The sequence below is a fragment of the Filicampus tigris genome, chromosome 19 (assembly GCF_054856515.1).
Source record: "Filicampus tigris isolate MCC_2025a chromosome 19, RoL_Ftig_1.0, whole genome shotgun sequence".
Classification (NCBI taxonomy): Eukaryota; Metazoa; Chordata; class Actinopteri; order Syngnathiformes; family Syngnathidae; genus Filicampus; species Filicampus tigris.
Window position 1 is genome coordinate 2,119,240 of NC_141235.1, and position 18,297 is coordinate 2,137,536.

At 43.8% G+C, this 18,297-nt stretch overlaps 3 protein-coding genes across 8 annotated transcripts in view; 2 read left to right on the forward strand and 1 right to left on the reverse strand.

Moving 5' to 3' along the window:
• The first annotated feature begins 129 nt into the window (after nt 1-129).
• Nucleotides 130-14,463, forward strand: entpd1 (ectonucleoside triphosphate diphosphohydrolase 1). Of its 6 annotated transcripts, none has more exons than XM_086016947.1 (10): nt 130-906; nt 8,584-8,711; nt 9,980-10,097; nt 10,590-10,740; nt 11,268-11,427; nt 11,806-12,009; nt 12,295-12,552; nt 13,002-13,115; nt 13,252-13,389; nt 13,675-14,463. In XM_086016947.1, the coding sequence occupies exons 2-10, from the start codon at nt 8,586-8,588 to the stop codon at nt 13,879-13,881; spliced, it is 1,476 nt and encodes a 491-aa protein (XP_085873073.1). In that variant the 5' UTR covers nt 130-906; nt 8,584-8,585; the 3' UTR covers nt 13,882-14,463. The 6 variants fall into 6 exon arrangements, with proteins under 6 accessions (XP_085873073.1, XP_085873068.1, XP_085873069.1 ...); XM_086016942.1 differs by lacking the exon at nt 130-906 and adding an exon at nt 4,744-4,920 and having other exon boundaries at nt 8,581-8,711; XM_086016943.1 differs by lacking the exon at nt 130-906 and adding an exon at nt 4,744-4,920.
• Nucleotides 14,003-17,898, reverse strand: LOC147128815 (potassium channel subfamily K member 1-like). The gene is made up of 3 exons (XM_086016949.1): nt 17,327-17,898; nt 15,744-16,148; nt 14,003-15,204 (listed from the first exon to the last, which is right to left on the reverse strand). The coding sequence occupies exons 1-3, from the start codon at nt 17,661-17,663 to the stop codon at nt 14,939-14,941; spliced, it is 1,008 nt and encodes a 335-aa protein (XP_085873075.1). The 5' UTR covers nt 17,664-17,898; the 3' UTR covers nt 14,003-14,938.
• LOC147128816 (proteasome activator complex subunit 4B-like) overlaps nt 16,901-18,297 on the forward strand; it is a 36,298-nt gene continuing 34,901 nt past the window's right edge. Inside the window, exons 1-2 of the mRNA XM_086016913.1 lie at nt 16,901-16,937; nt 17,099-17,579. The gene's annotated coding sequence lies outside the window, so the exon portion shown is untranslated. The remainder of the gene's footprint in view (nt 16,938-17,098; nt 17,580-18,297) is intronic.

Below are 18,297 nucleotides of genomic sequence, written 5' to 3' on the forward strand. Positions count from 1 at the left end.
CTCAGTGTGTGCGTGCATGTGTGAACACTTCATTTCTTTTCCCCAAATTCTGAGATTTTTCCAATTGACATTTTTCCCAATTACATCAATACGTTAAGTATTTGTTTTTTAATTATAAATGTTCAAGCAAATGTATTCATGTGGATTTACTTGTATTTGACTTATTACCAAATTATTTTAATTTTGTCAAGTTACCTTTTATTTGGTTCAATTTAATTTTTAATTGATGTAAAAATACATTAACCTTATTTGTCATAAATTCTAGCTCTTTTATGTATGCAGTTTTATTGTATACATTACCTATTTTATTTATATTAATTCTATATCATTTTGTTGTAATTACAATTTGCATGTTTTTAAAATGTATTCATATATATTTTTTGATTGGTTTCTTTTAGTTTTCATTCAATTATTTTTTTCACAAACATTTTTAGCTATTTTATCTAATATGAGTATTTTTCCATTTTTGGGGGGTTTGAATTTAATTGTCTTTAGCCTATTTAAGTATTTTGTTGATTTTGAAAATTATTTTTTACGTAGTTGAACTGAACGCATTTTATGATAAATTTGACTAGTTCAGCTTAGGTTTTGTTGTTAATACTTCAAACCACCTGAGGGCAGTATTGTTTACTTTTAGAGGGTTACCTTAAGTACCTTTCTGCGTTCATAATAAACATCCTATTGTTGTTAAAATTAGCGCTAGGTGTTGGCTTGACTACATTTGAGTTTCACGTGGCGCTTTAAGCCTGTGACACTGATCCCAGTTAGTCACAGTTTGAGTGCGTGTCCAACAATCCTGTTTCTTATGTTGCAGACCAGCTCAAAGCGTCTTTGTGGACTCCCCCTAACACTTCCTCAGGGTCCTCATCGCCACGGTAACGCACCATCGGCCACCCCCAACTGAAGGTCAGCCGTGTGTCTAGAGGTCGTATGAATTATGTATTAACCTCCTTGTTGCCGCTTGAACTTCTATTTTGGACTTTCTTTCCGCTCGTGATGCTCACTGACTTTCATTTACGATCATTTACCGTCATTGTTCATTATTCTCCATATCAAGACATTTTGGTCTCACTGCACTTTTTTCACGGTGTCATTTATGTTCTCATTTGATCTTTTTCCCCAACTTTTTAACGTCCTGTTTTATTTACTGCTATTCAGTTTCTTTCGCAATTATTTTACGATATTGTCTCGTAGTTGTTGGGCGAAATCCTCGCAGCTCCCAAATGGCAAATTTTCAGGAACTCAAAATACACAAACGTCATCGTGTTTGAGTGACCGAGCGTTGCGTCATTCCAGGTGGCCTTGCTATCGTATACGGTCGTGCGACATCAACACGACGACCCCGATGTCACGTTCAATCGCTAATTTAATGCACTGCCACCCATTAAAAATGAAGACATCCCAAACCAGACGAAAAAAACCCTTAAATGCTTCACAAAAGCAAACGACTGGGGTGCCATCATTTTTTCCAAGGTGATTTTCAAAGGTCTTGGAGCAAAAGGCGTACATGAATCTGTACAACTAACCTTCGTGGATGACCGGTTCCTTCTGCACCGAAGCATGATGGCGATCCGTTTTGAAGACAAAGAGCCTTACTTCACTTAACTCTTTTCACTTAATATTGTCTAAACAAAAACATCGAGACCGTGTCCAAGAGCATGAATAGTTTATGTTCTCAGGCTCTTTTAAACACTTGAAATTGCTTGACATTGTTTTTAAAAATAACTCCAATCCTGCAGACAGGCCAGTCGTATTGTTTTGTTGAAGAACGTAACCATTTTCAGGCGTATGAGGTTTCAGCCCAACGATGACCATATTTGACATTTTTTAATGATGTTGACTTTTTTTGCTGTTATTATTACACTGCCTTTATGAGTCCACTTTTACTAACATCAGTTGTATTTATGTAACTACTTTCATAACCTTTTAAACACTTTTGATGCCTCCGTTTTTTGACTATTAACTTGTAAAGTAAGGCTGACTAATCTCTAGTGTTGCCTGTAATAATTGACATGTGGATTTACTAATGACTAATTGTACTATCAGAAGTAGGCGGGGCCTAACTCTAAAGAAGTCAGGGTCCAATTTTGGGAAAGCCCTGAGGTGTGTCACGATTGATTGACCAATCACTATAAGTGTGGGAGGTATCATTAGCGTTCTGCTCCATTGCAGATGTATATTATATGCTCTCTTATTACATTTTTTAGCTTTTAGTGCAAAGTAAAGTACATTGCCCTTGTAATGTGATATTAATATTTGATGTGATATTGTTAGGTGATAGTTTGCGGATGTTAAGATGGATGCCGGAGCCGAGTAGGACATTAAAAGAAAAATAAAATACTAAAAAAGAAACTAATTGTTGACTTTTCGTGAACGTCCTAAATTTACTTAGTTAAACACTCAACTATTTGCTTAATGCTAGTTCAACACATGAATATGAAATTATCCTTATTATCACGGAACCGGTTCATATTAAAACAGACGAGGCTGAGTGGTTCCTAAAAATAGCTCAAATGGACCCTGACTTCTTTATTTTATTTGATTTTTTTTTTTCCATCAAACGTCACAGAAATGTTATTTTTAAGCAGTCCACATTTCGAAGTGCCTTTGGAACCGGAATTGCTTTCAGTCAAGAAAAAGTCTGCAGCATACACCACGTGACTTTTACAGGCCTTTACAAGTGTTTGTTAAACACATTCAAACCTCCCCCAAGGCTTCGGCATGTCACTCAAAAAATCAGAACTGAAATGAGGCGAATCGGGGAATCGTGCGTTGCGTTTACATCGCGGCCAAACCTAAATCAGATCCAGATTGAACTGAGTTTGCCAATACAGCTTCCGATGAGCACATTTCGTTGAAGTGAGAGCACCTTTTCACAGAGGTCTAAACAGATCACATTTTCATGGCGAACGCGGGGCAGTGCCCCATCAGACGTCGTCATTTAAATATAATTCGTCGAGCGGTGGTTTAAATTGTTGTGAGCGACAAGCCACTGGCCCATGATGACATTTCTGCGCTTATGTTTTATCATTTCATGAGGAGTCGGAATTTGAGCTCTCATAGTGCTGCGGTTTCAGTCATTTCGCTGGCTGTTTTGCCAAAACTGCCTAGCAACAAGTGACGACAACTTTTTTTTTTCCAAGCCCAAACAATTGACCATTGATATCAAACTTTGGGGGGGGTCTTTGGACTTGGGGGCCCGTGTTTCTTTGTTCCTGAGCTATACTGTGTCAACTCAAGAAGGCCGTTTAAAGGACGAGGCTTTTTTTTTTTTGTTTGTTTGAACCGCTCTTGGCCACAGTGCGTTTTCCTACCGAGCGCCCCCAAGCACGACGTTGTACCGTAAATCTAGTGGAGCGACTTCTTCATTCATCACACTGCAGGCCGGCCAAAGTTATCCGCATAATGCCTCACTTTTGCCAACAAAGGCTTTGGGGGAGTGTGTGGCAGTTTGAGCGCCTTTGGTATTAGCTGACTGAAAGAGTGTGTGTGTGTGTGGGAGAGTCTTTATCTCTGTGTGTGTGTCTTAAATGTTTGTCGTTCAAAGCGTCCGTTGTTGCAAAATGTTTTGTTGAAATATTCTCATGCGTCTCCATCTTGCTATAAAATGGCCGCACCTGTTTGTATTGCACTCTACCGGGGCGAGTTGAGTAAACACTTTTGGTGTGTGCACGCACTGGTTGGATCGCTTTGACATTGAAACGCTTCCTCCATCAAATATTTGGATTATCATTAGAAAACAACAACAGCAAAGCAAGCTCATGTTTGTAGACTTGCATAGCTCAATAAAAATGAGTCCAAAAACAAACGCAAATAATGTGGAAATACTCTCACTTTGTTGAACTTTTGGGAAAATGTCCTCGCTCAGTCAAATGTGAAATGGAACTTTTTCGAAAGTACTGCAGCCTTCAATGCAGGTGCTGGGCCACTGCCCCGCATTGCAAATCACATTTGCCTCCAGATCTAGAAAACAGAGAGAGAAATTGTGACTTTTTGCCCTCACAGTGCCATCTAGTGGTTTGCTAGGGCACTGCCCCACTGTAGAATTCACATTTGCCACATGATGGCAACATTTTTTTCATAACATCATCTGTTGAATGGAACCGGGTGCTGCCCTGCCGGAAGAAATCCCGATTGGCCCGGAATATGAATCGTAACTTTTTTTTTCACCACAGCACCACCTGGTGGATGTGTTGGGGTGCTGTCCAATGTGCCCCACGTGCTGGACTATTTGTTTTCTTTTTTTTCCCCCTCAAATGTGATGTAACATTGCTAAAAAACAAATACCAAGTTGCCTTACAAACTATATAATACATTTCGAATTTTTTAAAATTTTCGACTAATTCCCTGCCAAGTCCCGCCTCTCGCTTCACATGACAATGAAACTTATTGTCACAAATGAACGCGGAAACCGGAAGCTCAAACGGACCTTGAAGTGGCCGTGGACTCAAGGTTTTCCCATCGGACTGGAATTTTGGTAGATAACAACCACCCCCACCATCTTGCATTTGAAATGGGCGGTGCTAAGGCTGATGATGTCATGGCTTTCCAGGATTTTGGTACCAGCATGTGTGAAGCACTGTGAGTGCGTGTATGTGTGTGTGTGTGTGTGTGTGACCCACTTTTTACGGACAAAGACGAAGACTAGAAGGAGGGAGGGGGGCGGGGGGGGTGTTTGAGAGTAGAGGCAGAGGGAAAGTTGAGTAAATGAGGGAGGGGCGTAATAAAGGTGTAGCGGGCAGTCTGAGGAAGGGAGGGGGCGAGCAGCAAGTGCATGCAAGAGAGAGAGAGAGAGAGAGAGAGAGAGAGAGAGAGACAGGAAGAGGAAGTTGGTGAGAGAGAGAAGGAAGACAGTGGCTTTAAGCGAGAGAGGGGGATAGACGCAGCATTGTGTCGCTGCTGAGATGTCTGCACAAAGAGGTGAGTACACTGATACACACACACACACACAAGGAGGTGTGTGTTTGCAAACAGGTGCATATTGTCTGTGTGTGTGCGTGTGCATGCCTGTGTGTGTTACGTGGTGGTCACACTCACTATTAGGTACTTGACCGGTGACAAAAAAAATGGACATCTTTGTTTTCTTTTTCTGCCAACCTTGCGTTCATCTCATTTCCGTTACATCAAATAGTGAGGGGGGGTGGGGACGCGTGACCTCAGGGAGCATCCTTTTTATTTGTATTTTTTGCTCTACTCGAGCAAAGTGTAATTGCACATGCACGACAGTAGGTGGCAGTGGCGCTCGCATTGCTGGTGCGCGTTGGCGCGAAGCTCTCATTTTCTTCTTTTTGCAGCGGGCTTGAAAGTCAAATATTATTTATAGTTGCGCAGGAGAGTCGGGGGCGGGGGGGGGTGCAAAACATTTTCTTCTTCGTCTATCCATCTGTCTCCCATCTACGGAGCCATCTGTTCATTCCATCTATGCGTCCGTCTACCACTTGTCTACCCATCGGGTATTTATCCATCCAGCCTTCTCTCTGCCTGTATGCATCTACTAGTTCGCCTGCCCATCCATTCCATCCGTCTCTCACCTTCCAGTCTATTCAATTGACCCATCCAATCTAGCGATCATCTACCCGTCAATGTATCCATTTGAGCCTCCGTCTGTCCGTCAATTTTTTTCCAGATTCGAACGCTGAAATAGAACCAATCTGAAAATGAGCTCGTGTTGTGGAACTCGGCCTCGTCCGTCACTCTGCAGGAGACGTGTTGTTGCCTCAAGATCAAAAGTCTGGAGGCTTTTTTTTTTTTTTTTTAAGGCAATAGCGATTGAAAATAGTTAGGTCAGACTAAAAATGTCTTGCTATGATGCTTCGGTGCACAAGGGCCAATAGACATAAAGCAATTGTGGTGCTTTTTGCAGGGCTGTAACAGATTAAGGCAATTTCACTTCTCATCTTGGGAAAGCAATTCAATATGTCAGCACATTAAGTAGTGAATACAGTGAGTCAAGGTACGTAGCAGCGTGTAAGTGTTGGCTGGTTAAAGTGTCGAGAATCTTCCTTGATGGAAATGCGAAGGCCCAAAGGGCCGCAGGCAGAGCGCCCGATCCGTGTGACCGCTTGAGCTCAGGAAGTGTTTTTTTTTTTTTCTTTTCTTTTTCCCAGTTTCACATCAGTGTCCTGTTGTAAACCTCAGCGCAGCGTCTGACTTGACTTGCGGGCACCTTGTGACACACTTGACCTCCTGCTGTCATCACTTCCCCTTTCTTCACATCGCCTCCTCTTTTGCCGCAAGACTTCCTCTTCCGTCCCGTCAGAGTCCCAAGTTGCCGCATTCAAATTTGCCACAATTGGGCTTTATTTCATCCTCAGATTTGGGGTCGGAAGTCAGCAAAAAACTTTTGTTTTACGCATGAAAAAAAACCAACCAAAAAACAGCAATGAGTACTTGCAGAGTCTGAAACCGCCACTTAATAGTGTCAAAAGTGTGGTCGTCGTGGGCAACATTTTCAGCATATTGACAAGCAGGCCGCTCAAATGATTACAGGACAATTTGAAAGGCACGACGCTCGCTCGCTCGCTCGCTCACTCGCTCGTCAAACCACCTTACACATTTTCATTTTGTTGTGTTTTCGGAATTTTGTCTGCCACTTAATAGCTTTTTATTTTGATGAATTTCATGTGCGTTTCAGTCCTTTTATTCCATTTTCCTCATTTGCTTATGATACATTTGACTTCCTTGTCATGCAGTTCATTTTCCTTAATTTGAGGTTTTCCTCACTTTTTAAAAATGTTTCCTTAATTTTATCTAATTTGATATTGCTTAATTTAATTCATATTTCAACAGTCACAATAATTCATGATTAGGAAAAAAAAATCAATATATCCCCTGCCAAAATGTTTTTGTTTTTTGTTGTGTTTAGGACAAAACTAAATCAATTCAAATTAATTTGACATGATGAACCCTCTCATCATGTGATTCTTAATTTACATTCTTATTGCGGGCTGCCCCCCATTTTTTTTTTCTTAAATTTTGGACCAAAACAACCCCCCCCCCCCCCAAAAAAAATACAATTCGGAATTCTAATTATTCATTGGTAATTAGAAAATACTCATTACAAATTGTAGCGTTGGTCACCTTTTAATGCACCCTCGATGTGCAAGGGAGGCGCTTGGGTGAAAAAAAAAAAAAAACTGAACGGGGGAAACAAGGGAGCGCTTTTGTGAATGGCTCCACAAATTTGCAGGCCAGTCACACATACACACACACACACACACACACACACACACACACGCGCGCGCGCACACACAGAGGCAGGCAGGCAGGCAGGGGATCCCGATCCGTCACAGTGATGACATCATCTCGGTGCTAAACGAGCGCCAAACAAGGGAGTCCCCCGCTTCCTCTGCGCAGCCCGGCTGCTCTCATTGGTTGGCGGGGGAGAAGGTGTCGCCATGGAAACCTTGAGGAGGGCGGCGGGGTGTTCATTCCAAAGTCACTCACAAACACACAGCGGCCACTTGTAATGGTGGCGGGCGCCTTCTTCTCGCGCTTTTCTTTCGCTTGACTTGCAGCAACAAGGCAGGTAAGGAAGCGACACCTTCTTCTCTCTCTCTTTTTTTTTTTTTTTTAATTTTTTTTTCCCCTTATGCAAACAGCACACTGGATCTATGCGTGTGTATGTGCATGCATGTGTGTACAAGCGGGTGTGTTTTTCCCATTGGTAAACAGTTGGAAAGCCCTAAACACACAGGAAAAGATGAGGAAATCCGGCAAGCAACGTCCAACAAATACCTTTAGGAACCGTTTCGCGACTGTGTGTCAATCGAACATTTTCTTACGGGAATTTCTTGGATTTCATGCAAAAAAAACCCCCAAAAAAACGTTGTTCTTTGATAGAAACCCGCCATGTTTCTTGGCATACTAAAGAGACGTAACCAGAGTAACCCTTTCTGTTTATGATTAACAATGTGTCAACTGAACATCCTCATACAAGAAATTTGCGGAATTGCCACAAAAAAACAGAATTGCTACATGAGGCCGTTCGTGAAGGGTAGTCTGTCACGTTATTTCAAAAGACAAAATGATCAAGTAATTGAACCTTCTCTTACAAGACTTTGGTCAGATTTAATTAAAAAAAGTAGTGTGTTTTTTTAAAAAAATTTTTATCCTTTGCCACAACGTGAATTTTTGATGTGAAACACAGCTAGTTTTGTTCCCCACGAAATGTGCAATATTTCTGCTATCTTTTGTATGAAAGGCTTCAAAATTCTGGCCCCAATATGTTCTCTTTTGCAATATGTTCTTTTTTTTTTAATGAGATTAGGGTTTGTATGTGAAAAAAAATATCTGGAACCACAAATGTGCATTTTTAGTATGAAATCCCACAAAATGTTTGTCCTTAGGCTATCACACAACCGTGATCGAAGATAAATACTTGCTCGTGGTGTCATGTACTTTGTAATTGTACTGTAACTGCAGTACATCTTTGGTTGCGAAATTGCAAAATTCCCACGCACATCTGGGCACCAGCTGGCATCATGCTAACCTAACCTCGTTCCTCTTTCCCTTCTCCTTTTTTTGTGCCCCTGGCCTTTACTGCCTGTCCGTCCGGTCGTGCTCCGCCCCCCACACCAGCAGACATGAAAGAGAAGAACCCGTGGCACAAGTCTGGGATGGCGGTGGCGGCCGTGATTGCCGTGGTGGCCTTGGTGGCCCTGGTGGTGGTCACCGTGGTCCAGAACATGCCCCTGCCACAAAAGTATAAGGTCAGATGCCGTTTGATGTTTCATACACGCTTGTCATTTCATCGCAAAACCAATGTAGCAACAAGTGGCATTGGCGCTTTGCATCATTGTGTATTTTGTAGTTCATACAGAGTAATCCAATGGCAAAATGAATGTGAATAAACTGCTTTTGGGTTTCTAATGGGCCCTTGAAACTGCTGGGTTAAAAATAGCCCATATTGGGTCAGCCTTTATGACGCCCTATTGGGTTATTTTTAACACAGCAGTTTGAAGGGTGTCGTGGATACATCATAGTGCCTCCTGAATTCTGCCCAGCAACAAGCTGCAGAAGGAGATGTTCTACAAAAGATGGGAGAAGTGGCTGAAATATGTTTCTGTCAACAGACCGTCATTTATCACTCCCAAAGGTTCATTTTCTGTATCTGGAGTGTTTCGATTGTAATGACATGTAAGAGAATAACAAGATCCTTAATACCTTGAACTTAGTAGAGAGTTGAATAGGGGATCAAGAGAATCTTCGTGACATAAATAATGTGAAATGTATAAACATAGTTGGTTTGGATCTGTGAAAACGGAATAAAAAAAGAATTACAAAAAAAAAAATACAAACAACTATAAATCGTTCAGCCTACTTGGTGTCGTCCTTTTTTTTGTTTTTTTATGGAGGTGCCCAAAATATACCACTCATTATCTTTTATAGTTAATGCAGAGTAATTCATTTGCAAAATTAATGTTAATAAAGATACATGATTTTTGTAATTCATTTTCTTATGCCCCACAAATTCTGCCTAGCAACAAGTGACAATAACCTTTTTTTTTTTTTTTTTCCCCCCCCGTCTTACCTTCACGCATCTTATATCTAATACAGGCTACATTCCGAATCCTTATACGGTGCCGTTTTTGCAGACCTTCTCCTAGTGCGTGTGTGAGATGCTCACCGCTTGCTTGCTGTCCTTCTTCTGCCATGTGTCCACGTGGCCTTCACGTTGCCAAGGGAGGCGTCCACTTTAGTTGCAATAGAACTTCAGATGTTTGAGTTGCATGTCAAACGAGGACTAAGAGCCGATGATGTCATGACTTGGCAATCCCTGGCGCCGCATCTGTTCTACGTTAGCATCTCCAAAGCTGTTTAAGTAAACACTTCCAGTTGCACCAAACAATTCAAATCAGCGCGTCTGCACGTGTTCAATGGCTTATTTGTCACGCTTGTAAGCATCCGGGCCCACCTCACCGCGAGCGCACACAGAAGATGTTTTTGAAGCGGGAATTCCTTTTCTTTTCCGCAACAGTACGGGATCGTTCTGGACGCCGGCTCGTCGCACACGACGGTCTTCATCTACCAGTGGCCGGCCGAGAAAGACAACAACACGGGACGGGCCGAGCAGAAGTACTCCTGCAATGTCAAGGGTACGCTAACGCACTTTTCATGTATCACCTCTAAGGCCGATTCACATTTCCAGACAGTTTGGTTTTGATTGCTGACTTTGTGGGAATGGCGCTTTCCAATGAAAAAAGTAGTCCCATTTTTCTAGAAGAATAAAAACTGCATGAACTTGACTAAAAATCGATCGTTTGGATTTTAAGTCAATTGGACACTGATGATGGTCAGTGTTGTTTAAGTAAAAATAAACGACATTTCTTCTTTGGAGCTGTTTTTCCCTCTAAAAAAAAAACGATGTTGGGTTACAAATAGCTCAGTGTGGTTTAAAAATAACCTAATATGGGTTAAAAATAGCCTCAAAATAGATTGTCATGGGTTTGACGGCGTTTTAAACAGTTTGATATCCTTAATATCCATTTTGAGCTAAAAAAAACCCCCAAAAAAACAAGAGACACAAGTGCACTGACTTGACTTGACTAAGGGACAAAAATCTGAATGTGAATTTTCCCCCGTGGCAGGTCCCGGTATCTCCAGCTACGCGGGGACGCCGTGGAAGGCCGGCCAGTCCTTGAGGGAGTGCATGCGGAAGGCCGAGGAGAACATTCCCAAGAAACGGCACGTGCAGACGCCCCTCTACTTGGGAGCCACCGCCGGGATGAGATTGCTCGAGTAAGGAAGGACGCCCATCCGTTCAGGCAGGAATCACCTCGCTGTGAATTTTGCTGCTTTTCTACCCAAAAAGTGTCGTCCTTTCCAAAAACACCTACAATAATAACATCATTGAATAGGCGCCTTGAAGACGACCTTTGTCATTAAGTTGCAATAATATTAGAGGGTTTTTGCAGAGGATAAAGAATAGATGCCGGTGAGTATTGTTATATTGTCTACATGTGTTGCTACCACTTGTATTGAAACAGTTTAAAGGTTTGCGCAGTAAGTACAGCAACATCTATGCTAGTTTTGTTCGCCTGTCTGTGATGTTCTGTAGTGTTAGCATTAAGCTAGCTTGTTGTGAAGTTCGCTCCCGCCGCCATTTAGCGCTTGAATGCAAGTTTTTGCTCACAACTCAAGACAGAAAAATCAGTCCCCCGTATTTGTAAGTCAAGGTGGCACTGTAGTTTTGGAAACGTAGCGCGCGAAATGATTAGCAAGCCGTCTATTGATGGAAGCTAAAGCATTCGTTTGTTTGCGTGCAGTATGAAGAACAGCTCTGCAGCCGAGGAGGTGTTCCGGGCCGTGTCGGAGACCCTGCAGACCTTCCCGTTCTGCTACCAGGGCGCCAAGATCCTCAGCGGCCAGGAGGAGGGCGCCTACGGATGGGTTACCGTCAACTATTTGGACGATCGCCTCAAACAGGTCCTGACGCGCGTCCTCGTTCAAGTCGAGTTTTGCGGAGGAAAAATTGAAAAAATTTTTCCAGATTTCGACCCGCTTTTTTTCATGGAAAGGTCACGATGCTATGAAAATGAAGTGTTTGTCTTTTAAAGCTAGAATATTACGAGAATCGCTTAATGTTGTTGAGAATGAATGTTAATTTCAGCCCTGTTTGTTTCAGGGGGAAAAAAAGTTAGCAGATTAAGAGGTACTTTTATTGCGTAATCGCTGCAGTGTGTGTTCAAACGTTGTTAGTTACTGTGCAATTGCGGTCATGTTTGCGCAACGCGTTTGTTGTTTGTTGGCCGGCTCGTGCTGCACATTTGACTTTGATGCCTCTGCGCGTGTGCGCGCCCACAGGGCCTGAAGACCACGGGGGCCCTGGACCTCGGCGGGGCGTCCACCCAGATCAGCTTTGTGTCCAAATTGTTCGATGGCGCCGAGTCGCCCGGCAACTCGGTGACCTTCCGTCTGTACGGAAACGACTACAACCTGTATACGCACAGCTTCCTGTGTTACGGGAAGGATCAGGCCCTCAGAATGGCGCTGGCGCACCACACGCAGGTAGACGCCCTTTCAACGCCTGACCTTTTTTGGGCTGGTACATTCATCCACAAGAGTATTTGTGAGGCCACACATTTCTTTGTGTACTGGGAATTGTCATAAAAGAAAATTATTGTACTTTGAGGAATACAGTGATTTTTTTTATTTATTTTTTTATTATTTTTCTTTTCCTAGGAAAAATTCTTTTTCCACCTTAAAAACATCGGATTATATTTTAATGATATTTTAATGACATTTGTAGCATGATTTTCAAACATTTCCGTTCCTTTCCTTGTTCTCCGCCAGGCAGGTCCCCTGGCAATAAACGACCCGTGCTTCCACCCCGGCTACGTCGAAACCAAAGAGTACTCGAAGCTCTACGACAGCCCCTGCGTGTCGGACAGGAAGCCTCAGGGAGCCCCCACGTCCTTCCAGCAAACGGGAATAGGAAACTTCCAACAATGTCAGGACGTAGTCCGGACCCTCTTCAACTTCAGCCAATGCAAATATAGCCAGTGCTCCTTCAACGGGGTCTACCAGCCACCTGTGCAGGGGCTCTTTGGGGTAAGTCGACGAAGAAGAAAGACGAGCGCAATGTGTAGAGATGGCAACGGACAAACGGCTAGAACTCTTATGAAATGTTGCGGTTAAGCTTCATTTGGCACACAAGATGGTCCTAAATTCCCCTGCAAAATGTCTTGGGAAAATTGTAAATTAGCAATGTGTCCAGGCCCTGAGGAAACAAAGCAGCCCCAAACCACAGTTAGCATGGGACAGCATCCACGAAGCTTAGATTGCGCAACAGAGATGTTTGCATGTGCCGGAGATTCATATCATGGCTTGTGAAAAATATGTTTCTCAAATTCCCTATTAAATTAGTTTGCTGAAATGAAGCCAACCCCCTGCTGTGAAAAGTATACATTGTACTGCGTATTACTTTGTTTGCCACTGAGCACATTCTGATGAAAATGGATCGATGTATTGTTTTCTTGTCGTCTTGCGTGTGGTTGTAGGCGTTCTCGGCTTACTACTACACCATGAACTTCTTCAACCTCACCGACACGTCCATCCCTTTGGACGCGGTCAAGGAGAGGATAGCCCGCTTTTGCGCCACACCATGGCAGCAGGTTAGCATTATGGCATGTGGGTGCACTTTGCAGATGTATATGAATATATACCGTATGTGTACAGTTAAGTATACATCGTGTATATGTTTGTGTGGGTACCGCACGTATCGTGATGTGTTTGTGTGAACGACCGCAGGTGAAGCAGCAGAATCCAGGCATCAAGTTGAAGTATTTGGTGGAGTACTGCTTTGCAGGCACCTACCTCATCACGCTGCTGACGGATGGCTACAACTTTACCTCCGAAAACTACTCCAACATCAAATTCATACACAAGGTACGTTGCCCTTAATCTCCTCTTGGATAAGTTCTCTCTTTCCTGTGGCTTTTGGCCATAAAATATAGTATTGCACTACAGCGCTAGTTTCCTGCTGCCCTAATTATGATTTGTCACTACTTTACCGCTTGCCACAGTCTCCATATTGCTGCAGTTTCCTTGCTGCCCTTAGTCTCCTTTGGATAAAAGGTTTCAATGACCATGGTGGAAAAAAAAAAAATTAAAAAAAAAGAGGATCCTAAAAAGCTTGCTGGTGATGTCACTTAGCTTCCATTCGCTTCCCAGATCAAAGGAAGCGACGCGGGCTGGACTCTGGGCTACATGCTCAACCTGACCAACATGATTCCGGCCGAGGCTCCCGACACGCCGCCGCTGCCCTACGCCGGCTACGTGGTCACCGTTACCGTCATCGTCATTGTACTTCTGTGCCTCCTCTTGCTCATCGTGCGCGCCATCAGGCCCAGCTGCGACAGGGGGCCGCTCGTTGTATAGAGGCACGTACATTCGCGCACACGCAGCAAGTGCTTGGAAGGACTACGCAGCAGCCTGCACATGAACTGTGATGTCAGTACAAGACTGCACAAATAAAATAGCCCACCCTTCATACACACACTTATGGTTGCTATAATATCTTTTAATAAGTCTTTTTTTGTTTGTTGATAAAGTATACAAAATATACAAAAAAAAAAGTATGTGCCTTTGTTTTGAGCAGGCAGGGTACAAAAGTTAATACTATGAATAATTAATTTTGCTTCGAGTGCGGGATCTATTTAATTTTGTAAATCAAAAAGATTTGATTGTAATGCTATGGAAGTACATTGATAGGCCAATCTTAGCTAGTTTAGAGCATAAAAATGCTGCCCTCTTGTGTTCAGATCCATATTGCACATGCAAAGCTAGTAACAGTTTGGTCTCAACCTACGTAACAATGTTTCTTACTACCTCTTGAAGAAACTAGACTGTAAAACTGACTTCAACTATTCCTTTAATAGTTTTTAGAAGTCACACTTTTTTAAGGAAATGAGTTTGCACTTTTTTTATTTCAGTAAAGTCAATCTATTATGTTTAACGGTGTTACATTGTCCCAAAGTGTTGTTTTTTTTTTGGTCTTGCTTTTCAGTAACTAATGCATACTCTTTAGTAGCAGGCCTTGGCAGTGGTCTGCAGTCGATCGAGTACCACGTTGTCTTATTTCAATTGCTAACGTGCAAGTGGGTGTTTTTCAATATGAGGTCGCGGCACGCTGCACTTCCTCTACTAGCCTCTACTTTGACAGGAAGTGGAAACTTAGCAGCCCTTCCTCTGCATTCACGCCCCAGCTCTTATCAGCGGGGAAATTTCTGACGACAAGGGAGGAAAAATAAATAAATAAATCACAGTACTTTTCCATCACCTTCTCAGATTAGCCTGCTAGCGAACGTCACCTGTATAGCCTGCTATCCATTTCCCTGTCAAAGGAGCGCATGGCCATTAATCCAAGCAACAGAAAAGTCAATTACAGCCAGTCCCTCAATGATCATTCCACAGCAGGTGACCATTTTTCATTGTGCTAGTTGAGCTTCCCGTTGGGCGCCAGCATGTACGGCACCGCCGGCCTGCCGCCGCCCCTCACGGTGTCGGCCTGCTCCGACACGGACGGGATGACGCGGTCGGACGCGTCGGCGGGATGTTCCCGCTCGATGATGTTGGCCGTCTCGGCGTCCAGCTCGCGCAGGTCGTCCCGGTAGAAGCGCTGGCGCAGGCGCTTCATCTGCGGCAGCTCCACGCACGTCTCCATCAGCACCAGAATGCAAACCAGGCCCAGCAGCAGGTACACTGAAACACACACGCGCGCGCACAAAATCACACACACACTCTGATTAGCATGCTAATGTGCTAGACTACGATAGTAAAACATACGAGGCAACATTGTCGCGAGCACGCTAAAAATGCTAAAACCCCGCAAAAGTCACATTTGTCAGCAAATCGGCTGACAAGTCAGCATTCCTCGCATGTAGCAAATGTTGGCGCTCTGATACGCTAAACTAGTACAGCAAAAACATGCAACAATGTTGTCGTAAGCATGCTAAAATGCTAAAGCGCATCAACTTGCACAAAAACAGCAAATCGCATAAGAAGTCAGAGTTCCTCACAAAGTAGAAAATCACTGAGTAGTTGACCTTTGACCTGACTAAATGAAGCTCCGCCCCTCAGTTCAACCATAGTACTTGTCCCTAAAATGCCATCCGATGGCGCCAAAGCACTAGTTTACATGAAAATTGTCTTTTGCCCGGGGAGCAATAACAGATATGTTTGTCACCCAACAACGACGGCATTTTCGAAAGCTTGACTGTCGCGGCGACATTTGGCCTTACGAGTGATGACCAGCTTGTAGAGCTGCCCGTGCCGGTTGTCCTCCGTGTCGTGAGTCTCTCCCGGGACGTAATCTCCCAGCCCGATGGTGGTCAAGGAGATGAAGCAGAAGTAGAGCGACTCCAGGAAGTTCCAGTCCTGCTCCACGGTGAAGAAGATCCACGCCGGGATGAAGAGGACCGCGAGGGCCACCACCACGGCCAGGAGCACCGCGTGGGCGGCGGCAAACTTGGCCTTGGACACGGCCCACCGGCGCGGAAAGTAGGCCAGGGGGCGGCGGGTGACCACCACCATGATCCTCTGCACCGTGGCGGAGAGGAAGAAGAGGGTGAGGGGGATTCCCACCACCGAGTAGAAGATGCAGAAGGCCTTCCCTTCATCCGACAGAGGAACGGTATGGCCGTAACCTAGACACAAACGCGATCGTCAACATCCAAAGTACAAGAGGAAACGACAAAGGCCTTTGTCTTAATTACATATAATTTCTCTCGCTCATTCAACTTGGTGAACAAGTTGTAAGCGATGCCTGGAAAGCTGGGCAGCGTGTGGTTGTTACTAAATGTCACACATCACACAAAAGAACCAGAAAAAACATTTACTTTTGACCTTTCTAAAAACGTAAAACGTATCCATGCTCAAATGACAGGATCCCAAATGGCAGGAGCCCAATGGCGTTCGCTGTTAAGGTGTGGCGCCAAAAATGTCAGGGACAGCCTACTTGAACATGTGAATCGCATTTGAGAGTAATCAGAGGCACTTGAAATGATGACAGGTTTATGCTGACTCCAATTTAACATGAGTTTGACTGTGATATATTTAATTCTGAACACAGCCACATCTCCACTGATAGGGTGTACACATGCTGCGAACATGTTAGCTTATTTAACTTCCCTTTTTGTTGTTGTTGTTGTTGGGTTTTGGAAGAAGAAGATTTTCAGAAAAAAAAAAAAAAAAACTCTACAGCAGTGTTTTTCAAACTCTGTGCCGCGGCACACGGGTGTGCATGGCAAATTATCTCATTTGTGTGCCTGTGAGGTCTAGCGCCTGGGAGCGTAATCATGTCTTTAATACATTGTAGTACTCTTCCATACCAGCAGGTAGCAGCAGCAGCAGCAGCAGGTAGCTAATTGTCTTTGTTTAGAAACAAGTAAATTAGTGACACATGTTTATCCAAACAGGCCCATGTTTCACACTGAGTAAGTATCAATACGAAACATGATAAAATACGTTTTTCTTTGTGTTTATTTAATTCCTATTTAAGACGTTATAATATAACGCCATTCTTCCATGTTAAGGAATGCTTATATAAACTATATAACACTTATATTGTTAAAATAAGCTTTTTTTTCCTTCACAGTTTCAACTGGTGGTGTGCCGCGGGATTTTTTTCAATGAAATAAATGTGCCTTGACTCCAAAAAGTTTGAAAAACACTGCTCTACAGTACTGTAAAGTCCATTGTAGCCACAAATGCCGTACATCTTTTGCCTTTTATGAAAAAAAAGTTTTAATTAAGTAATTATTTAAACTCCCTTCCAGCGTGGTCGTCACTCAAGTTGTGCCACTTGAGTGCGGCCAGGCCTCACCTGTGGTGGTCAGCACGGTGCTGGTGAAGAACAGCGACGACATGAAGTCCCAGTTGCGGCGGCTACTTTTGCCCACCACCGACACGCCGTAGTTGTTGGCCTCAAGCGCGCGCGCCAGGAGCTGGCGAAGGCTGGCGTCCGACACACAGGTGTTGTTGGCCAAGAAGTCCCGGCGGCTGGCCTCCAGCTCATCGCGGAGCTGGACCTCGTAGGGCAGCTCGACGGTGGAGAAGATGCCGGCGCCGACCAGCAGGTACGCGGCGTACGCGAGCACCAGCAGCGCGAAATTGAGCGCCGGTCGGTGGTTCTCGGCGAAGCGAGCGCAGACGCCCCCCATAGCGCGGAAATGGACGAGAAATTCGCTTTAATATTTAAAGAAAAAAAAACGGCGAGGGGGGGAAAATGGAAAGAATCGAGCGGCGGTGGTGACTTCTTCCTGGTGCGTCACATCACCGAGAAGGAGGAGGTGACGTCACTCACCTGGACAGGTGCATGTTTTAAAAGGCAATTCGACTCTAATGTCCGCCGTAAAACACGTTATTTATTTTTTCGCCCTTACTTTAAAACTGGTAACGTTGGTTTATGAGGTTTGGTTTTGTTGTTTATATCCGGTTTCAATCATTGCAAGGGGACACGAGATTGTATGCGCAACCGGTTCAACTGGTTTTGGGTTTGGAATCAAAACAATGGACAGACAAATAGGACACTTTGTCCCATTTACACTTGCTCAACCCAAGCCAATGTATTGCCCCTTAATTTGGCTACACAACAAAACATCTTTATTCATTCATTAAAAAAAAATATATATTCTGTGCAATGAAACCAGGCGGATTCGCAGAACATTCTTATTAATTGGCATCTGGTTCCAAGGAAATTATGTTGAAGGCTGTTGAGAAGCTTCACTGAGTCAAAAGCTGTGCATTGCCGCCATCTTGTGGCCATTGCCAAAGCCATTAATCCATTCCAGCCCC

Bases quoted from the DNA above. Each gene is read 5' to 3' on its own strand.
- entpd1 (XM_086016942.1), top strand. The intron at 12,010-12,294 runs GTAGACGCCCTT...GTTCTCCGCCAG, and splicing joins CGCTGGCGCACCACACGCAG to GCAGGTCCCCTGGCAATAAA. The intron at 13,390-13,674 runs GTACGTTGCCCT...TTCGCTTCCCAG, and splicing joins ACATCAAATTCATACACAAG to ATCAAAGGAAGCGACGCGGG.
- LOC147128815 (XM_086016949.1), bottom strand. From the start codon at position 17,663: ATGGGGGGCGTCTGCGCTCGCTTCGCCGAGAACCACCGACCGGCGCTC. The intron at 16,149-17,326 runs GTGAGGCCTGGC...GTTTGTGTCTAG, and splicing joins CACCGTGCTGACCACCACAG to GTTACGGCCATACCGTTCCT. The intron at 15,205-15,743 runs GTAAGGCCAAAT...TGTGTGTTTCAG, and splicing joins CTACAAGCTGGTCATCACTC to TGTACCTGCTGCTGGGCCTG.